This window comes from Gigantopelta aegis, chromosome 14, assembly GCF_016097555.1.
Source record: "Gigantopelta aegis isolate Gae_Host chromosome 14, Gae_host_genome, whole genome shotgun sequence".
Classification (NCBI taxonomy): Eukaryota; Metazoa; Mollusca; class Gastropoda; order Neomphalida; family Peltospiridae; genus Gigantopelta; species Gigantopelta aegis.
This window is the reverse complement of record NC_054712.1, coordinates 2,007,066-2,026,547: the sequence shown is the minus strand read 5'-3', so window position 1 is coordinate 2,026,547 and position 19,482 is coordinate 2,007,066. Positions and strand designations below refer to the sequence as shown.

Here is a 19,482-nt window from a genome sequence, read left to right as displayed (position 1 = left end):
TTCAAACCCATCAGCCTAGTTGGTTTTTATATATGCATTATTAAATCCACTGACAGCTACCAATATATCTGTTGATATTTTATTAATAATCTCCAGTGATTGGTGCTTACAGACATGTATCATATCTAGAGTTATCATTAGGGTTTTACATCTTTATTTTTTATTTGTCATAAAAAAAGCACATTCAATCCATCAAAAGAGTGCAAAAGTAATTTTTCTTTAATTATTTTCTGTTTTAACTGAATATAATATTTATATCGTATGCATTACTACAATCTGTAATGTAACACATCATTTACATAGTAATATTGGAAAATATAGCTTTACAAGTGTGGTAATAGTGGAAGATAATACTAACACACTCCTAGGTAGATTAACAAATGTGTCAAAATTGCTCTTGTACTTGGTATATACTTCAAATACCCTTTACTATAGAAAACTCACTGAATATATGGACAAGATTTAATGAACTGACCTAAAGCTATCATTACCAAGCTTATATTTGTGTACAAATAAAGAAGAGAATGCAAAATGGCTACACAGAACCCACTTCTGTAGATTTTAATGTTTTTGCCAAACTCACAAAAACAATTGTAAAAACTCCCATATTTGCCTAAAACATAATTCACCAACCTAAAAAGTATGTTAAAATTACAGCAGAAATCAGGTTATTTAAATATAGTCATTCCAGAGACAATTGCATTCAAATATACATTGTTAATGGAGATCTAAAAGCTTAACCTAATATCAGCTAACATTATTTTTTAACGAAAAATAAATTATTACTAATAGCTTATTTCATCTTGCCTAGACTTATTATCCTAAATAAGATTAGTGTTATATGACATGTCCATCACCTTGGATAAATAAGCTTTAAAATATTTTAAGTAAAAAATATGGGCCAAAATCTCCAATTGGTCAGCACAGACTTTTTTTCAAACTCTATTCTCAGCAGTGCACAGTAAATTAATGCCAAGGTCAAGGTCATTATGAACTCCCATGCCTGAGTGTAACCTAATTAAGCAATTATGACTGTCAAATAACAGTAAATGGCACACAATATAAAATAATGATAATATAGTGAATATATGCTATAGGTTCCATTAGACCAAATCAATTCCTATTGCCGATAATGTTAACGTTTACTAATAAAACTGATATAAGCAGCGTTTCAACACACCCAGGAAGTACAGCAATAGAAAGTGTGGCACCTCACATCTAATCTAGCTGCAAGAAAATGGGGGATCACGTATCATTTAAGAGATTTAATTTATGTTTTTAATAGCAACCGTCATTTTTGCTGAAAATTGCAGTTCCATTTTTGGGGTACCCCGCATTAGTTTCAACCTCTGGTATATACTACATAACAACTGTATAACAAATAGAAGTGTATTTATTTATTGTCAATGGATAATAGTATTTGCACAAATAATCAATGTCACATATTACTACCAATCACACCCACAGCTGCTTTTACTCCGTAAATATTTGACGGTGCACGTCGAACTTTGACACGGTACTCTCTTCTTTGGTACTATGCAACCTGAAGAAGCAGATGTAATCATGGTTCATCAAATGTCGAAGCTGGCAGAAGAAGGTGCAACGGCCATCAACGTACTGTGCGATGTTACAGACATGTCCGACACTAGGGTACAAGTATGGTCCCGGAAAATGGGGCGAAAGAACATGACAGCAGCGCCAAAACTAAAGACACTGCCGCCAACAAGCCAAGCATTCGTAAAAAATGTTCGACGTGCTCATTTCCAGACGGCAATTTGGAAGGCGGCCCTTCAATGAAAGCCCCCCAACATGAATCCAGAAGAATACGGATGGGCGCGAGAGGAAACTTCCAAGTCTCTTCTTCCTGTTCCAATACCCACAGACGTTGCACTTGCTCCACCACAAATTCTGGTGTTAATAAGGCACCCCATGTAGAACAGCGCAGTGTGGTTGTTGTGCCGCTCATTTACCATGCACTTTCTTCTGTGCATGTCATAGAGATTCAAATAGTAATTGCCATAATGAACGTACAAAACAGGTAGAACATGACATTGACAATGACGAGACCGACGAGGAGACTGCTGATGACACCAACGATGACTGACCTCTGTTACGTACTTCGTGCTTCTAGTCCTTATAATGGTACCAGCTATTATCCAAAATGTTGGTTAGAAATAGAATCCACTCCTATCTTTATAGATTTCATGCTGATACAAACTGTCCTATCCCATATAGCCATAGTCCCATAAATATAGCCACCCACTGTGGTGGCCATCTTGGAATCATAGATGGCCGCCATCTCAGACACTTGTAACTGATATTATTATATTCCATGACCATGAAAACCTAGGTTTAGACACCATTATTTCCATCCTATCCCATATATAGCCATAGATATAGCCAAAAAACTGAATTTCGGTAATGGCCGACTTCATTTGCATATTATGCAAATTGCGGAAACCTGACAGGATGTTATCACTTGGATTCTTGTTCAGCACCCTTCAAAGATATAAAAACCGCAAAAAAACTTTATAGGAACACAAGTGCAAGGTTATCTGGAATTCTGCAGGTCTATAACCGGCCTCGGTGGCGTCGTGGTTAAGCCATCGTACTACAGGCTGGTAGGTACAGGTTCGCAGCCCGGTACCGGCTCCAATCCAGAGCGAGTTCTTAAAGACATAGTGGGTAGGTGTAAGACCACTACACCCTCTTCTTTCTCACTAACAACTAGCCCACTGTCACTGACAGAACTTAACCTCTCTAAACCGGATCCCTTTTAAACCGGACGTTTGTCTAGGTTCCAAAGGTTAGTCCTCCATTTAGGAGATAATCATAATAGAGTTTTTAGAGTTGCGGGTGTTATTGTCTATTTGATCCCGTAAATGAAATGTTTGACCGAAGCGTTTACCTGAGGTTAAACATGAAACATTTGCTGGCATCAAATAGACAATAACACCCATAAATCTAAAAACTCCACATGGTTATGTCCATTGTAAACTGAATCGTTTCTCTACGGAACTAACTCTATATTTGGTATTTTTTTAAACAAAAAAATACCTGGCTACATTCTAACTGTAGACCCTTGAACCGTCAACTTGGCCTGTTCCAATTGCTAATGACGAAAGTGTTATTTTTACTTGATCCCGAAAAAAGAATGTAATTAACCAATTAAAATACAGAACACACATTCGCCATCAGTTAACAATTTTGTCTGATTTTCTTCAAGGGTGATGGGTGGGGTCATTTATCTGCATGGTGAATATGCCGCAAGAAACATGTAAACGCTTTAGCCACAGACGTAGTATTGCCGTCTATGGGATCTGTATTGGTAGAATATACCCTATTGAATCGTGATCAAAATGTCTTTTGTTCTTTGTTTATTTTCCAGACAACAATACGATAGATCATTAATACTCTTTTAGAAGTAAGAACGATTTAATATAGATATGATTGACAACAATGGCGGCGGATTAATATTACAAAGGAGATTTGTGGGGTTTCGATTTTGTTCATCAGATTATGCTTGTAACAAAGACATTTGCATCTAGAAACAACAAATTGCAAATATATAATAAATGGTAATGAATAGTTAGTGGGGTTTTTTTCGTATTCAAAAAATTAAAAAGATTGTAATGATCCGAATTGCATTCAAATGATAAAAAGAATTAAGAAAAAGTTTAGAAATATAATTTGATGGACGAATGGATTAATAGAAATTAATTTGTAGAAAACACTGAGGCTTTAAGGTTTTGTGATCTATTCGAGATTAAACTTGAAAAGAGTTAAAGGGACATACCCTAATTTTTAAACACTATAGCATATTTTTCACTACTGGAGCTGTTTATGATCACTGAAATCAAACATTACTGATATTTAATTGCTTAGATTATCCATTTCCGTAGAACCGAACTGTTTCTGGTCATCCTGTTGTTTCTAATACCGCAAAATGCATTTTTCATATTTTTAAAAACGCACGTGCGTCTGAGAAGTAGCGGCTATTGATCGAGTTCTAGTCTATTTTTAAGGATAATTTCCGGTTTTAACGTCACAGACTCTTGTTTGACTCTGTTGTAACTTTATCCAAGTGTGTTACAGGTTTGTAGATTAACTAAACCTAGTGGTGTCCATTTTGACGAGTTAAAACTAGGGTCTGTGCCTTGAAGAAAAAATTGTCAAAGAGGAAGGAAAGACGACAGCAAGACAGACACGACAGACACATCATTGTGATACTAGTAATTCACTGGTTTACATAATCACGGATCCATGGTAAACAGATATGCACACAGAGCTTTGGTCGTTAAAGATGCTGTATTAGTTATAAGATTATCGTGAGTTACAATGGCAGCAAACACGAGGTAGCCTCTTTATAGAGACATTCCTGAGTTTGCTGCATTGTATGATGTTTCTGACTAATAAAATATTTCTACGATTAAACTTACATATTAAATATATTTTCTTGTTTAGAATATCAGTGTCTGTATATTCAATGTGTTTCTGGTCGTCTTAATATTCCTAAGAAGCCCAAACTGGATTTTGTCTTCAAATAATTTCGTACGTACCAAAAATCAATATTTTAGGAAATAAAATGAAATTTAACTTAGTACAAATATTAGAACGATCAGAAACAAGTTTACTACACAGACACTAATATTTTATGCAGAAAAATGTATTGATATGTAATTACAATCGGTAAAAAGTCTCTTTTAGTCGATAACATTTTAAAAACTGCAGCAAACTCAGGAATGTCCCTTTAACATGTGATAAAAACAATGATATCGTGATCATTGTGACTATGTAGATTAGCAGTACACACCAATTACACGCCATAATGGTTGTATAATATATACTCTTCAAACAAAGTAGGGGAACTCTAATAAGAATTTACAATTGCTAAAATTGTAAGATATATTAGCTGTTGGGGAATTGTTATATGATAATAGTGAATTAATTGGGCAAACATTACAACCGGTAGTTCAGTATTACAGTAGGTTTTATGACTACAAAAGATCTTGAAGGACGATTTGGGTCAGAAGTGAAATTGGAAAGGTAACTTTTTTTATCAGTAAATCGCAAATTAAAACAATAAAAATCACTAAAAACAAAACAATAACAACTGTATGATCAACAGAATGAAAATGCTTGACAGAAATTATGTTCCACAGTGATTAATCGACCTTCCTGGAAATTATCAAAATCGAGAATGACACCCCATGCACGTGTACGGGGCAACTGCGTGATGCATGTACAAACTATGGAATGTGTTTCGGTGTGTTGATAAACAGACCTGAACGTTCTTTACTAGGATGTCTGTGATCAAAACGTATATCCGCTTCTAATAGTTGATATTAACATTAATATTTCAGGTTCCCCTACTTTTTTGAAGAGTATATATAGGTTGTCAACAGTCCATAATCTGGTTGGTTCCATCGATATTATATACATAAAAACTACTGACCTGATCTTTGTCGTTTTGTGAACATTTTACTACCACCGAGTGAGGTATACAAAAGCGAAGTTAGAAAATAGCTGTGGAAAAAATCATCGTACACTATGTTGAATTGTCTTAAATTTTATAAGAACGCGATTTAAAAGAATAGCACGATTTTAAAACAGAAGGGAGATCATGGACAAGAGATATGCTGTTATTTTCTCAGCACTTTTCTGCATTTTGAAGTCAGGTAAGTCAGAATATTGTGAATAGGTTAAGTTAGAATATTATGGAGAAGTTTGGTCAGAATATTATTAGTATGGTATACCAGATTATTATGAATACGTTAAGTCAGAATATTATGAATACATTAAGTCAGAATATTATGAATATATTAAGTCAGAATATTGTGAATACATTAAGTCAGAATATTGTGAATACAATAAGTCAGAATACTGTGAATACATTAAGTCAGAATATTATGAAGACGTTAAGTCAGAATATTGTGAATACATTAAGTCGGAATATTATGAATACATTAAGTCAGAATATTATGAATACTTTAAGTCAGAATATTGTGAATACATTAAGTCAGAATATTGTCAGAATATTATGAATACATTAAGTCAGAATATTATGAATATATTAAGTCAGAATATTATGAAGACGTTAAGTCAGAATATTATGAATACATTAAGTCAGAATAGTGTGAATACATTAAGTCAGAAAATTATGAAGACGTTAAGTCAGAATATTGTGAATACATTAAGTCAGAATATTATGAATAAGTTTGGTCCGAATAATAGTATGAGTACGATATATCAGATTATTATGAATACGTTAAGTCAGAATATTATGAATAAGTTTGGTCCGAAAAATAGTATCAGTACGATATATCAGATTATTATGAATATGTTAAGTCAGAATATTACGGACACATTAAATTAGAAAATGACTACGTTAAGCCTAAAATTCTGTTGAACCATAATATTCTGAATAAAGTGAACTTCATGGTCTAGTGGATAAGCTGCCGGAAAATCAAGCTGACTACAGTGGTTCAAATCCCACCAAAGCTGGTTCACACTATCATTCATATTTCTTATCTATCACCTTCTTCCTACCATTCTCATTATCTCAATATTTAAAAAAAAAAACTTTCTAACTTCTCCCACGATTTCAATCTGTTTCGAACTTCTTTGTCAGTTTCCTCCGACACTTGTCTTCTGGGCTGTCTACACCATCATGTACCTGTCTCAACTTCCCCCACGGGTGCAGTCTCTGTGTACTTCCCTGCACCCACCTGACATTCACGTCCTCTGCCGCTAATAAAGCTGGTCTGACCCGTGACACTAACGACCGCCGGTAGTAGTGGAGCATAGTAGGTGGTTACAAATCCTCCTAACAATGCCAGAAGTAACTACTGAACACCCTCCGAAGTCAGACTAAGCTCACAGTTAAAAGCTCATGGGAAATGACGAGTGTGTTCCACGGATAGCCACAAGAGACAAGCATATATCGCGATTGGAGAGACAAGGATTGGGATGTGGAGGTGGACAGCGAACGAAGTTGAAAGATAGGAGGAGTTGCCAGATCGGGAAGAAATGAGATGGAATTCAAAGGAGAGGAAGGAAAGAAGGCAGTGGGATAATAAATTAATAAATAAATAAATAATAATAATATTAATAATAATAATAATAATAATAATAATAATAATAATAATAATAATAATAATAATTATAATTATAATAATTAAATAATTATATTATGAGTACGATTTACCTGATTATTGTTATTATGTTACGTCAGAATATTATGAATACGATAAGTAAAAAATTGTATGAATGTTTGGTCTGAATATTATGAATGCAATATACCAGATTATTATTAATATGTTAAGTCAGAATATTATAAATACGATAAGTCAGAATATTATGAATACGATAAGTAAAACTATTATGAATATGTTTGGTCTGCATATTATGAATATGATATACCAGATTATTATTAATATGATAAGTCAGAATATTATGAATACGTTACGTCAGAATATTATGAATATGATATACCAGATAATTATGAATATGATATACCAGATAATTATGAATACAATATACCAGATTATTATAAATACGATATACCAGATAATTATAAATACGATATACCAGATAATTATGAATACGATATACCAGATTATTATAAATACGATATACCAGACTATTATAAATACAATATACCAGATAATTATGAATACGATATACCAGATCATTATGAATACGATATACCAGACTATTATAAATACAATATACCAGATTATTATAAATACGATATACCAAATAATTATGGATACGATATACCAGATTATTATGAATACGATATACTAGATTATTATACATATGATAAGTCAGAATATCATGAACACTTTAGATCCCTAATATTATGACTATGATATACCAGAATATTATGACTACGATATACCAGATTATTATACATATGATAAGTCAGAATATCATGAACACTTTAGATCCCTAATATTATGACTACGATATACCAGATTATTATACATATGATAAGTCAGAATATCATGAACACTTTAGATCCCTAATATTATGACTATGATATACCAGAATATTATGACTACGATATACCAGAATATTATGACTACGATATACCAGAAGAATATTATGACTACGATATACCAGAATATTATGACTACGATATACCAGAATATTATGACTATGATATACCAGAATATTATGACTACGATATACCAGATTATTATGACTACGTTATACCAGAATATTATGACTACGATATACCAGAATATTATAAATACAATATACCAGATTATTATAAATACGATATACCAAATAATTATGGATACGATATACCAGATTATTATGAATACGATATACTAGATTATTATACATATGATAAGTCAGAATATCATGAACACTTTAGATCCCTAATATTATGACTATGATATACCAGAATATTATGACTACGATATACCAGATTATTATACATATGATAAGTCAGAATATCATGAACACTTTAGATCCCTAATATTATGACTACGATATACCAGATTATTATACATATGATAAGTCAGAATATCATGAACACTTTAAATCCCTAATATTATGACTATGATATACCAGAATATTATGACTACGATATACCAGAATATTATGACTACGATATACCAGAAGAATATTATGACTACGATATACCAGAATATTATGACTACGATATACCAGAATATTATGACTATGATATACCAGAATATTATGACTACGATATACCAGATTATTATGACTACGTTATACCAGAATATTATGACTACGATATACCAGAATATTATGACTACGTTATACCAGAATATTATGACTACGATATACCAGAATATTATGACTACGATATACCAGATTATTATGACTACGTTATAACAGAATATTATGACTACGTTAAGGTTACAGACCCTAGTTTTCGAACACTACGAAGTATTATTCACTATTAAAGCCGTTTTTGATTATTTAAATTAAAAGTGCTTACATTTTACTATTTAGAATATTCATTTTCGTGCACCTACATGTAAAGTGTTTCTGGTCATCCAGCTTGATATAATACCCTAAAATGCATTTTTCATAATTCTAAAAACGCACTGACTTATATATATATGTATATATATGTATATATATATATATATATATATATATATATATATATATATATATATATATATATATATATGTATATATGTATATATATATATGTACATATATATATATATATATATATATATATATATATATATATATATATATATATATATATATATATGTATATATATCGGGTTCCCCCCCAAAACATCAACATCAACAAAACAAACCTCCACCCCTCTTTACTGATTAAGGACTTGAGGAATATTTACACGACGATTGTAATAGTTTGCACCTGTTATCATTTGGGTATTGCCCATTGTGCTAAAATGTGCAAGTAAACGGGACTGAATTTTAAACAGTGACAAATTGATAATTACCTGTCAAAACGCGTTTATAGTGCGCAAGATTTATACCGCTCGATCCCTACACGGTCTCGTTGTATAATATTCTTACGCACTATAAACTCGTGCAATAAATAGCATGGCAAAACAACTGGTACCTGGTTCTGTCTATTTATTAGATCATACTTATAGTTTTTACGCTGGTGTGCATTCAACAACCTTAAACCATACATGGTAATCCAAAAGAGAAACCGTGATTACATTCGTTTTTGGTCTCCGAGTTAAGCAGTTTTGATCCGTTTCCAGCATTGATTTAACTGTCATTATGCAACGTCTTCATGTTTTGTTTTGCCATATTGGTGAATCAAACCACCCAAAATTGTATTGGATATTATGCATCTGAAAAAAAGAAAGATCGTACAGATCCACATATTTATTAATAACCTTTCATGATAGTTGATACCAAATACAGAGATGACATTCTTAGATACGGATGAATCATGGAGAGAGGATTCTGTGGCTTATGCTACAGTGTTTCCTTTTTCCATCAGACGCAATTATTTCCACGAGATTAACGGATATGTTCTGCTGAAACCTGGGAAATCATTCAAGTCCTGAAAGAAATTAAATATTACACATGGCATCCAAAAATGTTTTTACACTCACTTTCGTGTCTCTACACTTTACAAATTAGGACGCTGGAACATGGATGTTGATACGGACGTGTGCCTTGTTATGTATTGCCAATACAAATATTGGATTCTGTTGGGTGCCCAGTCTATCGCAAAGGGTAATGAAAAGACAGCCAAAGATGCAAACTCGGCTTTAAATGTTCCTCATATCGAGGTTGGTGTGCCTTACATTGATATTAAACATCAAATTAACCAACATATATTTTCAACTTGGCAAGATGATTGCAACCGTGTTGTTGCGAACAAGCTTCATTGTTTTCCAAGCCAGTGCTTGAAGAATGACAGTCCTGTAGTCGGTACAAGAAGGACGAAATAGTCTTGTGTCGTGGATACGTAACACATTCATTTATTCTGAAGAAGGATCCCCCCATCTCAGAGTTGAGCACGGTTAGTTTACACTGACCTTTTTACCACATGTCGGTGGATGGTAATCGTATAGGGCCGACGAGGAGAGATGTAGTTTGTAGACACAATTTAATAGAATCGTTTTTGTTCGACCTTGCAGTTTCTAAAACGTTGATTTGTATTTCAAAATTGTAATTATACTTACCTGTGATTATACTGGGTTTCTAGAATTTTTATAAATTCCACTAGCCATGGGATCAGTGATTTTTAAAATTTACTAGTCACAATTAAAAATTCACTAGCCCAACTTTACTTTAAGTTAATACAAGTTTACTAAATAGTAGTAATAATCGAATATGACACCTACATAGGGAGGTAGAGCTTAAAAACACTAACATTGGTGGGTGGGGAGGATAGTTATATTTACAAAATAAGACTTAACTGCAATATTTGACAAAATATTTTTACTAGCCGTCGGGCATGGCAATAGAAGTTATTTTCTAGCCTAACATTGAGTATCTCTAACCATGGGTGTGGGGCTACCACAATCTAGAAGCCCTGTGTGATATTTATACTTTTGCACAGCTCTCTGCATTGTGTTCTAACTTAACTTTAGATTACTTTTGTTTTTGTATCAGTGATCATTAATTCATTTATACATTTAACATTGTTTGACACGCAATAGCCCGTGTATTTTTGTGCTGGAGTGTCGTTAAACATTCATTCATTTATTCATTTATTAATTAATCAACGACAATACATGTATTTTAATGTATATGTTGATAAAAAAAAAAAAAAAAAAAAACCAGAAAAGAAAATCACTCAATAATCCTTCAGTTAATTTAATTTTTATTTCAGTTTTATCTCTTAACTGTTCTGAACCGGCACCTGTTGCTAATGCTTACCGTACCTGGCGAGGAGGAACACCCGGAAGTAACGTCACATACGTCTGTCTTTAGGTACTGTCTTTACGACTACAGCCACACTTCCGGTGATCTGACCAGAATTTGTGACGGGACCAGTGGCCAATATAGCGGCACGGAACCAGTTTGTACACGTGAATATATTTTACTTACTCATCGCACATAGCAGTAACAATAAAATTAATTACATTACAAGTATTGAAGCTAATTATTTCATACTAGTTCCAATCAGTAAAAACTCAGTTATATATACTCTTCAAAAGAAGAAACGCAAAACCACATTGTCGTAACATTTGGAGAATTGATTTAATTATTGAATGGTGAGTACGATAATTACCAAATGTTGCAGGATTGTTCACAGTTCACTCTAGTCCATTGTGAGTAAGTGATAGGACACACCACCAAGGTCAAGGTCATCTGGAGTCAATACCGGGTGTGGCCTCCGCGTGTGTTGACAACTGCCTGGCACCGCCTGCCCATTGAAGCAATCAGAGTACGGATGACGTCCCGGGGGATGGTGGCCCACTCGGCCTGCAAGGCAGCTGCCAGCTCGGGCAGGGTCTGGGGCTGTGGTTGTCGCTGTCGGAGGCGTCGGTCCAACTCGTCCCATAGATTCTCAATTGGGTTCAAATCCGGTGATGTCGATGGCCAAGGAAGGACATTAATGTTGTTGTTCTGTAGGAAAGCCGTTGTGAGACGTGCTGTGTGAGGCCTGGCGTTGTCATGTTGGAACACTGCGTTGGCGTTGGCCATAACTGGAACGATGTGTGGCCGGAGGATCTGGTCAGTGTAGCCCTGTGCATTCAGGTTGCCCTGCACGTGGACCAGGTCAGTTCTGCCAGTGTGTGAGATGGCTGCCTACACCATGGCACTACCCCCGCCGAATCTGTCCACTTCCTGCACGCAGTTTGCCGCATAACGTTCACCACGACTCCTATACACGCGACATCTTCCATCATGACGTCGGAGCAGAAATCGGGACTCGTCACTGAACCACACCTGTCTCCATCGCAGTTGAGGCCATTGTCGATGAATCTGGCACAACTGCAGTCGGAGTCGACGGTGTTGTGGTGTTAAGATGACACCTCGAACTGGACGTCTGGCACGAATTCCTACCTCACGTAGGCGGTTCCGTACGGTCTGGTCGGATATCCTGCGCAAACCTGGTATTGTGCGGCTGTGGAGGTGGCAGTAGTCAATCGTTCCCGAAGGTGGCGTACCCGGATGTAGCGGTCCTGCCCGGGGGTAGTGACCCGTGGTCGACCGGATCTAGGGAGGTCACGTGTTGATCCATGTTGCTGGTAACGGTCCCACAGTCTGGAGATGGTGCTTGGGGACACATGGAATGCCCTGGCAACGGCCGTTCTGGATTCGCCTGCGTCTAGTCGGCCGATGGCATTGTTTCTCTGCGGTTCACTGATACGTGGCATGTCCTGGATTGTCAACTGTCGGCCAGATACAGAGGCCAGGCAAGCGAACACCCTGCACTTTTATACTGTCGGTGTTCATGTTGCACGTGCAGACAACGCACGTGCAGTGGTGACATGGTTTGCACGTGGCTGCGTTTTTGCGAATATTCACATTTTGGAACTTTATTGTACAGTAGCTGCGTTTTATCGAATGTAACCGTGGGAATGTGTTTGGGACATGCAATGACCTTATATTCACAAAGCATGAACCGGTAGGAAACATAAAATCGGAGTTATAACCCATTTGTACCCTTTTGCGTTTCTTTTTTTGAACGCGTCCCCCCAAAAAATTGTTCAAGTGCCCTCAAAATGTCCAAGTGCCCTTTTTGTTTGTAGAATTTTTTTTTTTTTAAGTAAACAATAATTATATTGTAGATAAATGAAATCAAGATTTTCGTGTACATGCGCAAGCTTGCAGATATGTGTCTGTGTTATTGAGTCTCAATGGGGCCCCATTGAGGTTCTAACGCGAGTGACGCCAATTTACTTCATTATTGCTAGTATATTATGACGTAGAACTGTAGGAATTCATATTAATTGTAAATATCAAAACTTGTAGTAAGGTGCCCTTTTGACGAGTCAATGTGCCCTTCTTTTTTGGTCCCCCCCCCCCTAAAAATATTTCCTGGATCCGCCCATGTACACGTGCCCAATTAAGACGATTTAGACGATGACGTTGCGTTAAAACGCATCCGACGTAAGGACGTCGTGCATGTAAACCGTTCTCCCGCAGACGATTACGAACAGTTTGCCCACTGATTCGGTTATTATGAAGCCCAGGTGTGTTAGCAGCAGTAGCAGTGGCAGTTTGGAATCAATTGCGCAAATGCGTGTTCATGATATAGCGGTCTTGACCACGCGTTGTAACACGCGGACGTCCACGACGTGGCAAGTCGTTGGTGCTTCCTGTCGTTCGAAATCTTACGCGAAGATTTCGTATCGCTCGACTAGAACTCCCGACATGCCTTGCAACGTCTTCTGTCGACATGCCAGCATCAAGCATGCCAATCGCCCGTTCGCGTAAATTATTGGATATTCTTGGCATACTAAAAATGCTACAATGTAAAAAACGTTAATGTTTTTACAAATTTTGAAGCGTTTTCGTTCACTTGACAACAATGTCAGTAAGACAAGTAAAACAAATTGACCGAATACTACACGGGACATGTCGAACCATGCATGCACGTGCAAATAAAATTCATGAATCCTGATAATACAGCTCAAGGCTAATACTACCTATATAATTTCATTACACAATGAATTCTTTAACACAACAAATACTATATGTACAAATCGGAAGTTTCTTTTTTTGTTCAGTATATATACTACGAGTTTTCTGCGTCTCGGTAGTTTACTCAATACAGTATAACATATCTATCTATCTATCTATCTATCTATCTATCTATCTATCTATGTGTGTGTATGTATGTATGTATGTATGTATGTATATATATATATATATATATATATATATATATATATTATATAATTACAAACTTCCGAATTTATACGATTTACTGTATTCTGATTGGCTGACGTCACTAAAAAAACCAAGCGTTATCCTTCCATAAACCTCATAAAAATACGTCATCACGGAAGACCAAGATCGAAATAACCGCACAACACCAACAGTCACTGCACGTAAACAAAAGTTAATATCAAGGTCACTTTGCGATAGAAAAACTCAAGACAAATCTGCAGATGAAATTGTTTCATTTTTTAAAAAGAAGTTATAATAAAGATATATACACTGTTTTTGTTGATTCAATACCTATTTTTATTTTTGGCGGGCAATTTCCAATAGTATGTATACATGTATTCCTACGCTTATTTACAGAACATGGTTGACGGTAAGAACGAAAGAAATTATTTTTGAATGTTTTAAGGTACACTTCTTGTACTGTTTGTAATTATAAGAATGGTTTATCATTTTTTAGGAATTTATCGATGTATAAAAGTCACAAATATAGTATAAAATCGCGTAGCGTAGCGAAGCGATTTTATACCATTTGTGACTTTTATACATCGATAAATTCCTAAAAAATGAGAAGCCGTTCTCACATAAGTTTGCGGGTGATTGTTTTGTTCATACCCGGATAAATGTAAAAGAAATAGCAGGCAATACTTATAATTAAATTTGAAACATAGTTACTAATATTAAGGGTAAAACTTCATACTTTATTTTGAATTTTTTTTTTTTTTTTTTTTTTGGTTATAACAATAACGCTCAGTAAGACAAATTACCAATATAAAATGACGTCATCATGTATGACGTTCCCTGATGACGTAATTTTTACATACATCGTGAAATGAACAAACTCCCGTTGCTATGGCTGGACCAATGGGATGACGTTATACTGTAATGAATGCAATGCTACTGTGTTTTTATTTTTTAAAAATCCCCCAAATATTAAAAACCTAATTATCTATTCTCCTTATTTACAATATTCAATGAAAATGTTTGTAGTAAGTAAAAGTATGACGTAATTGTTTGGTGTGTTTTTTTTGTTGTTTTTTTGTTGTTCTCTTCACATGACGTCACTAACTTAGGAGCGAACCAAAGGCAAATTTATTGGTATTGTAGTCTGTGTTTTGAACATGATTTATTGTAAAACAGAATACACTGAAAGAAATAGTTTCGTTGGCTGTTCATTTCTGTTGCAAGATATATGGATATGATTGGATTTTACATTTTTGAGCGGTGTTTCAACCTCATATTGAATTATTTCGAGGAATTCGCCTGGTTTAATTTTGTACAAAATACACGTTGATGGGGTAGGTCTAGAAGTTTATAACTGTTGCTAACATATTTTCACTTAAAGTTTTTTATAAATACATAAAATAATATGCATTTTCTAAAGTGTAAGTATTATTTTGAAGCGTTTTTCAAAATTGTGAGATATTTTAAAGCAGATAATGTTGTTTAAAACTGCGTTTAAAACTCAAGTCATTTCCACCTTGTCTTCTTTGTCAATGTTATTGTCCTAAAATGTATGTTCTAAAAAAAAATAAGGTACTTCAGATTGTGATATAATTATTTCTGATGAACCTGCACCCTTTTGAGAACACAAACTAGAAGAGCAGACCACAAGACACATGCTCGCGGTGGGTGCACGTTCATTTTTACTAACGAAGTCTTAACGGTTACAATGGCACGAAATAATAACAAAAAAGTAACAATAAAACCATTTTTATCTGAAGTTAGTAATGTTTTTGAACATTATTTATATCGACGTTTAAATATAATGGAAGACGCGGAATTAATATACTAACGAAAACACCACACATGAGGCTAAGTGACCGCATATCGGATGAGTTCTCGGAATTTTGTCATCGCGATAAATCCTGGTTGCCCATGACAGCGTACATCTATCGTCCGATTTATCACGAAAATTAACCAGTGGAAAAAAGGCTTATATGAAAGTTGTATTAGAATTATTGTTTTATAACATTTTTTAAATTCTTTCAGCCACATCAAGTAGTAATATTCATGTAAACGTCTTATCTGGAACCAAGTCAACTGTGTTTGAGTCGGACGGACCACAGACGTCCCCAGTGGTGAGAACAAAGTGTCCAGATTTTGTGTATGGAAACGTTGTTAATGTAACTGGAGACACTGCAAATCCGTCTGCCCTGGAAATATGCCACGTTGAGATATACGGACGAAAACATAGCTGTGAGTATGAAAGTCAAAGCCGTTCGGGCCTTGTGGTTAAAGTTGAGTTTATACTCTGACTGCCGACTTGTTTTAGTATTGGTCATACCTAACATGATAATATATTTGCTAAAGTTGATTTCAGTTCCTGTTTTACTGCTTTCGCATCGATTACGAACTTGGTCACACTTAATATATATATATATATATATATATATATATATATATATATATATATATATATATATATATATATATATATATATACACACACACACACACGCCTGTCATAGGCGCAGGTGTTGGTCCCTGCTGGCTCCTACGATATTCAACCGCAGAAACAGGTCAGAAAGAAATGCTTTATTTAACGACACACTCAATACATTTTATTTTCGGTTATATGGCGTCAGACATATGGTTAAGGACCACACAGATTTTGAGAGGAAACCCGCTGTCGCCACTTCATGGGCTACTCTTTCCGGTTAGCAGCAAGGGATCTTTTATTTGCGCTGCCTACAGGCAGGATAGCACAAACCATGGCCTTTGTTGAACCAGTTATGGATCACTGGTCGGTGCAAGTGGTTTACACCTACCCACTGAGCCTTCCGGAGCACTCACTCAGGGTTTGGAGTCGGTATCTGGATTAAAAATCCCATGCCTCGACTGGGATCCGAACGCAGTACCTGCCAGCCTGTAGACCGATGGCCTAACCACGACGCCACCGAGGCCGGTAAACAGGTCAGATGACGGAAATAAATATCATGACTGGTAGATAGCTACAACAAAATAGAACATTTCCTGGTGAAGATAAACAGGCAGTGTAACGCCGCATATAGCGCGCGCCGCATATAGCACAACGGTGAGCGAAAAGCTATGTTTCCATTAATGCGGCTGCGGTCCGGGTGCGTCCGATTGCGGTGCGGGTGCTTACGTTTGTTGTGTTTCCATTAATGCGGCTACTGACTGCGATTACTCCAGTAATGACATTCAAGATGCAAACAATGCAACATCACTTATTATTTAAAAAGAGCCTATTGTGATAGTCGCAACGTATAATTTGATACAGAAAAGATTAAAAAAAAAAAAAAAAAAATAAGAAACAAACAAACAAACAAAAGGAAGCGCCATTGTTAAAAATGAGAACAAACAAGGAGTATACCAGAACCATACAGGTCTATGCATTTTCATATGTTCTTATATCAATAATATTTGTAATCGGCTTCGGTAAATATTTCTGTACTTATGTAACTTTTATCCGCCCGGTATTAGAATATGCATCGGAAGTATATATATTCATTACGTAATCAGTGCGATGCCTTATTTCTGTTTTGTTTTTCTTTTAGCATACCTGATGCCTAATTATCGAATACAGAGAACTTTATTGCGTTTTTTCTCTGTTTCCTTTATTATTCTTTTTCTTTTTTTTCTTTCTCTCTTTCAACAATATTTATTTCTGTTCATAACATGTATTTATCATATCACTACTAAGGAATAGCATTGGGCACGCCCATTACATAAATCACATATTTTGAGACATAAGTATGCAAATATTTAGAACATAAGTATGCAAATTACATTATTATGCAAATTATATACCGATAACGTAGAACTATTTTCACCTGTCAAAATTGTTGACAAACAAAGATGGCGTCTTTTGAAGTCGGAGATAGCGTTACTATCGATAAAAAAGGAAGTGCTACAATCAAAGCAACTCTACCTTCCGGTAATTATATAGTTATGATTGACGGGTCCAGTTATCAAGCTGAATTGTCACCAGAACGTTTACAGTTGGTGCAAACAGGGGATAGGGTAGATCCACGGACATCGAAGCAGACAAATACAGATAAACAAGCCGAGGTTGATATTTCCCATATTAAGTGACGAATTCTATTTATCATATCACTGTCAATTTTGTTTATTTTTCACTTAAATGATTAATAAACAAAACCCCAACGCTCGGACGTAACAATCTGTTATGACGTATGAATACATGTACATGTCAATCACTCAGCTGATAATCGGTTTGTCAATACACCTTGAAGGTTATCTATGCTTTCTGAAACTAGGTTAAAAGCGGAAACAAAGATTGTAGCTATTTAAACAATTTAATACTAATTTAACAGTTTTATATATAAACAATGAAATTATAATAAAATAATTGACAATAGCCACATTTTTCAAAATAACTTTTCGCGGCATTTTGCTGAGTACTACGTCATTGTCAGACATAGGCCTATCTACGTCACATATATTTGCATGATGGTGCTGTGAACATATGTTTGACAGTAAGGACGGGACACGTCTGTTGTGAACATCATCATACAGATGTGTATGATGGTGCTGTGAACATATGTTTGACAGTAAGGACGGGACACGTCTGTTGTGAACATCATCATACAGATGTGTATGTTGGTGTTGTGAACACATGTTTGACAGTAAGGACGGGACACGTTTCTTGTGAACATCATCATACAGATGTGTATGTTGGTGTTGTGAACACATGATTGACAGTAAGGACGGGATAAAGTTTCTTGTAAACATCATATATATTTGTATGATGGTGCTGTGAACACGTTTGACATTAAGGACGGGACACGTCTGTTGTGAACACCATCACACATATTTGTATGATGGTGCTGTGAACACGTTTGACAGTAAGGACGGTACACGTCTGTTGCGAACATTATCACACAGATTTGTATGATGTTGTGGACACATGTTTGACAATAAGGACGGGACTCCCTGTTTTCTTTACAGCTGGCTGTGATAGACCTGGCGTGATAGTCGGCATAAAACCCATGTACACCAACGCTGCTTTCAACGCAGTTGCTAAATACCTATGTGACGACAGAGCGGGTTTCTTCTTCATAGGTGGAGGTTTTAAAAGTACCTGCAGCATTCCTGACAGTCAGTGGAAGAGATCAGCTCCCAGCTGTCAGGAAGGTAAGACCATGGTTCATTTCCTTT

At 35.4% G+C, this 19,482-nt stretch overlaps 1 protein-coding gene across 1 annotated transcript in view; it reads left to right on the top strand.

Moving 5' to 3' along the window:
* Positions 1-10,136: 10,136 nt before the first annotated feature.
* LOC121388378 overlaps positions 10,137-19,482 on the top strand; it is a 49,042-nt gene continuing 39,696 nt past the window's right edge. The window contains exons 1-4 of the mRNA XM_041519680.1: positions 10,137-10,277; positions 11,327-11,519; positions 16,330-16,536; positions 19,273-19,458. Coding sequence (XP_041375614.1) covers positions 10,137-10,277; positions 11,327-11,519; positions 16,330-16,536; positions 19,273-19,458 — 727 coding nt within the window. The remainder of the gene's footprint in view (positions 10,278-11,326; positions 11,520-16,329; positions 16,537-19,272; positions 19,459-19,482) is intronic.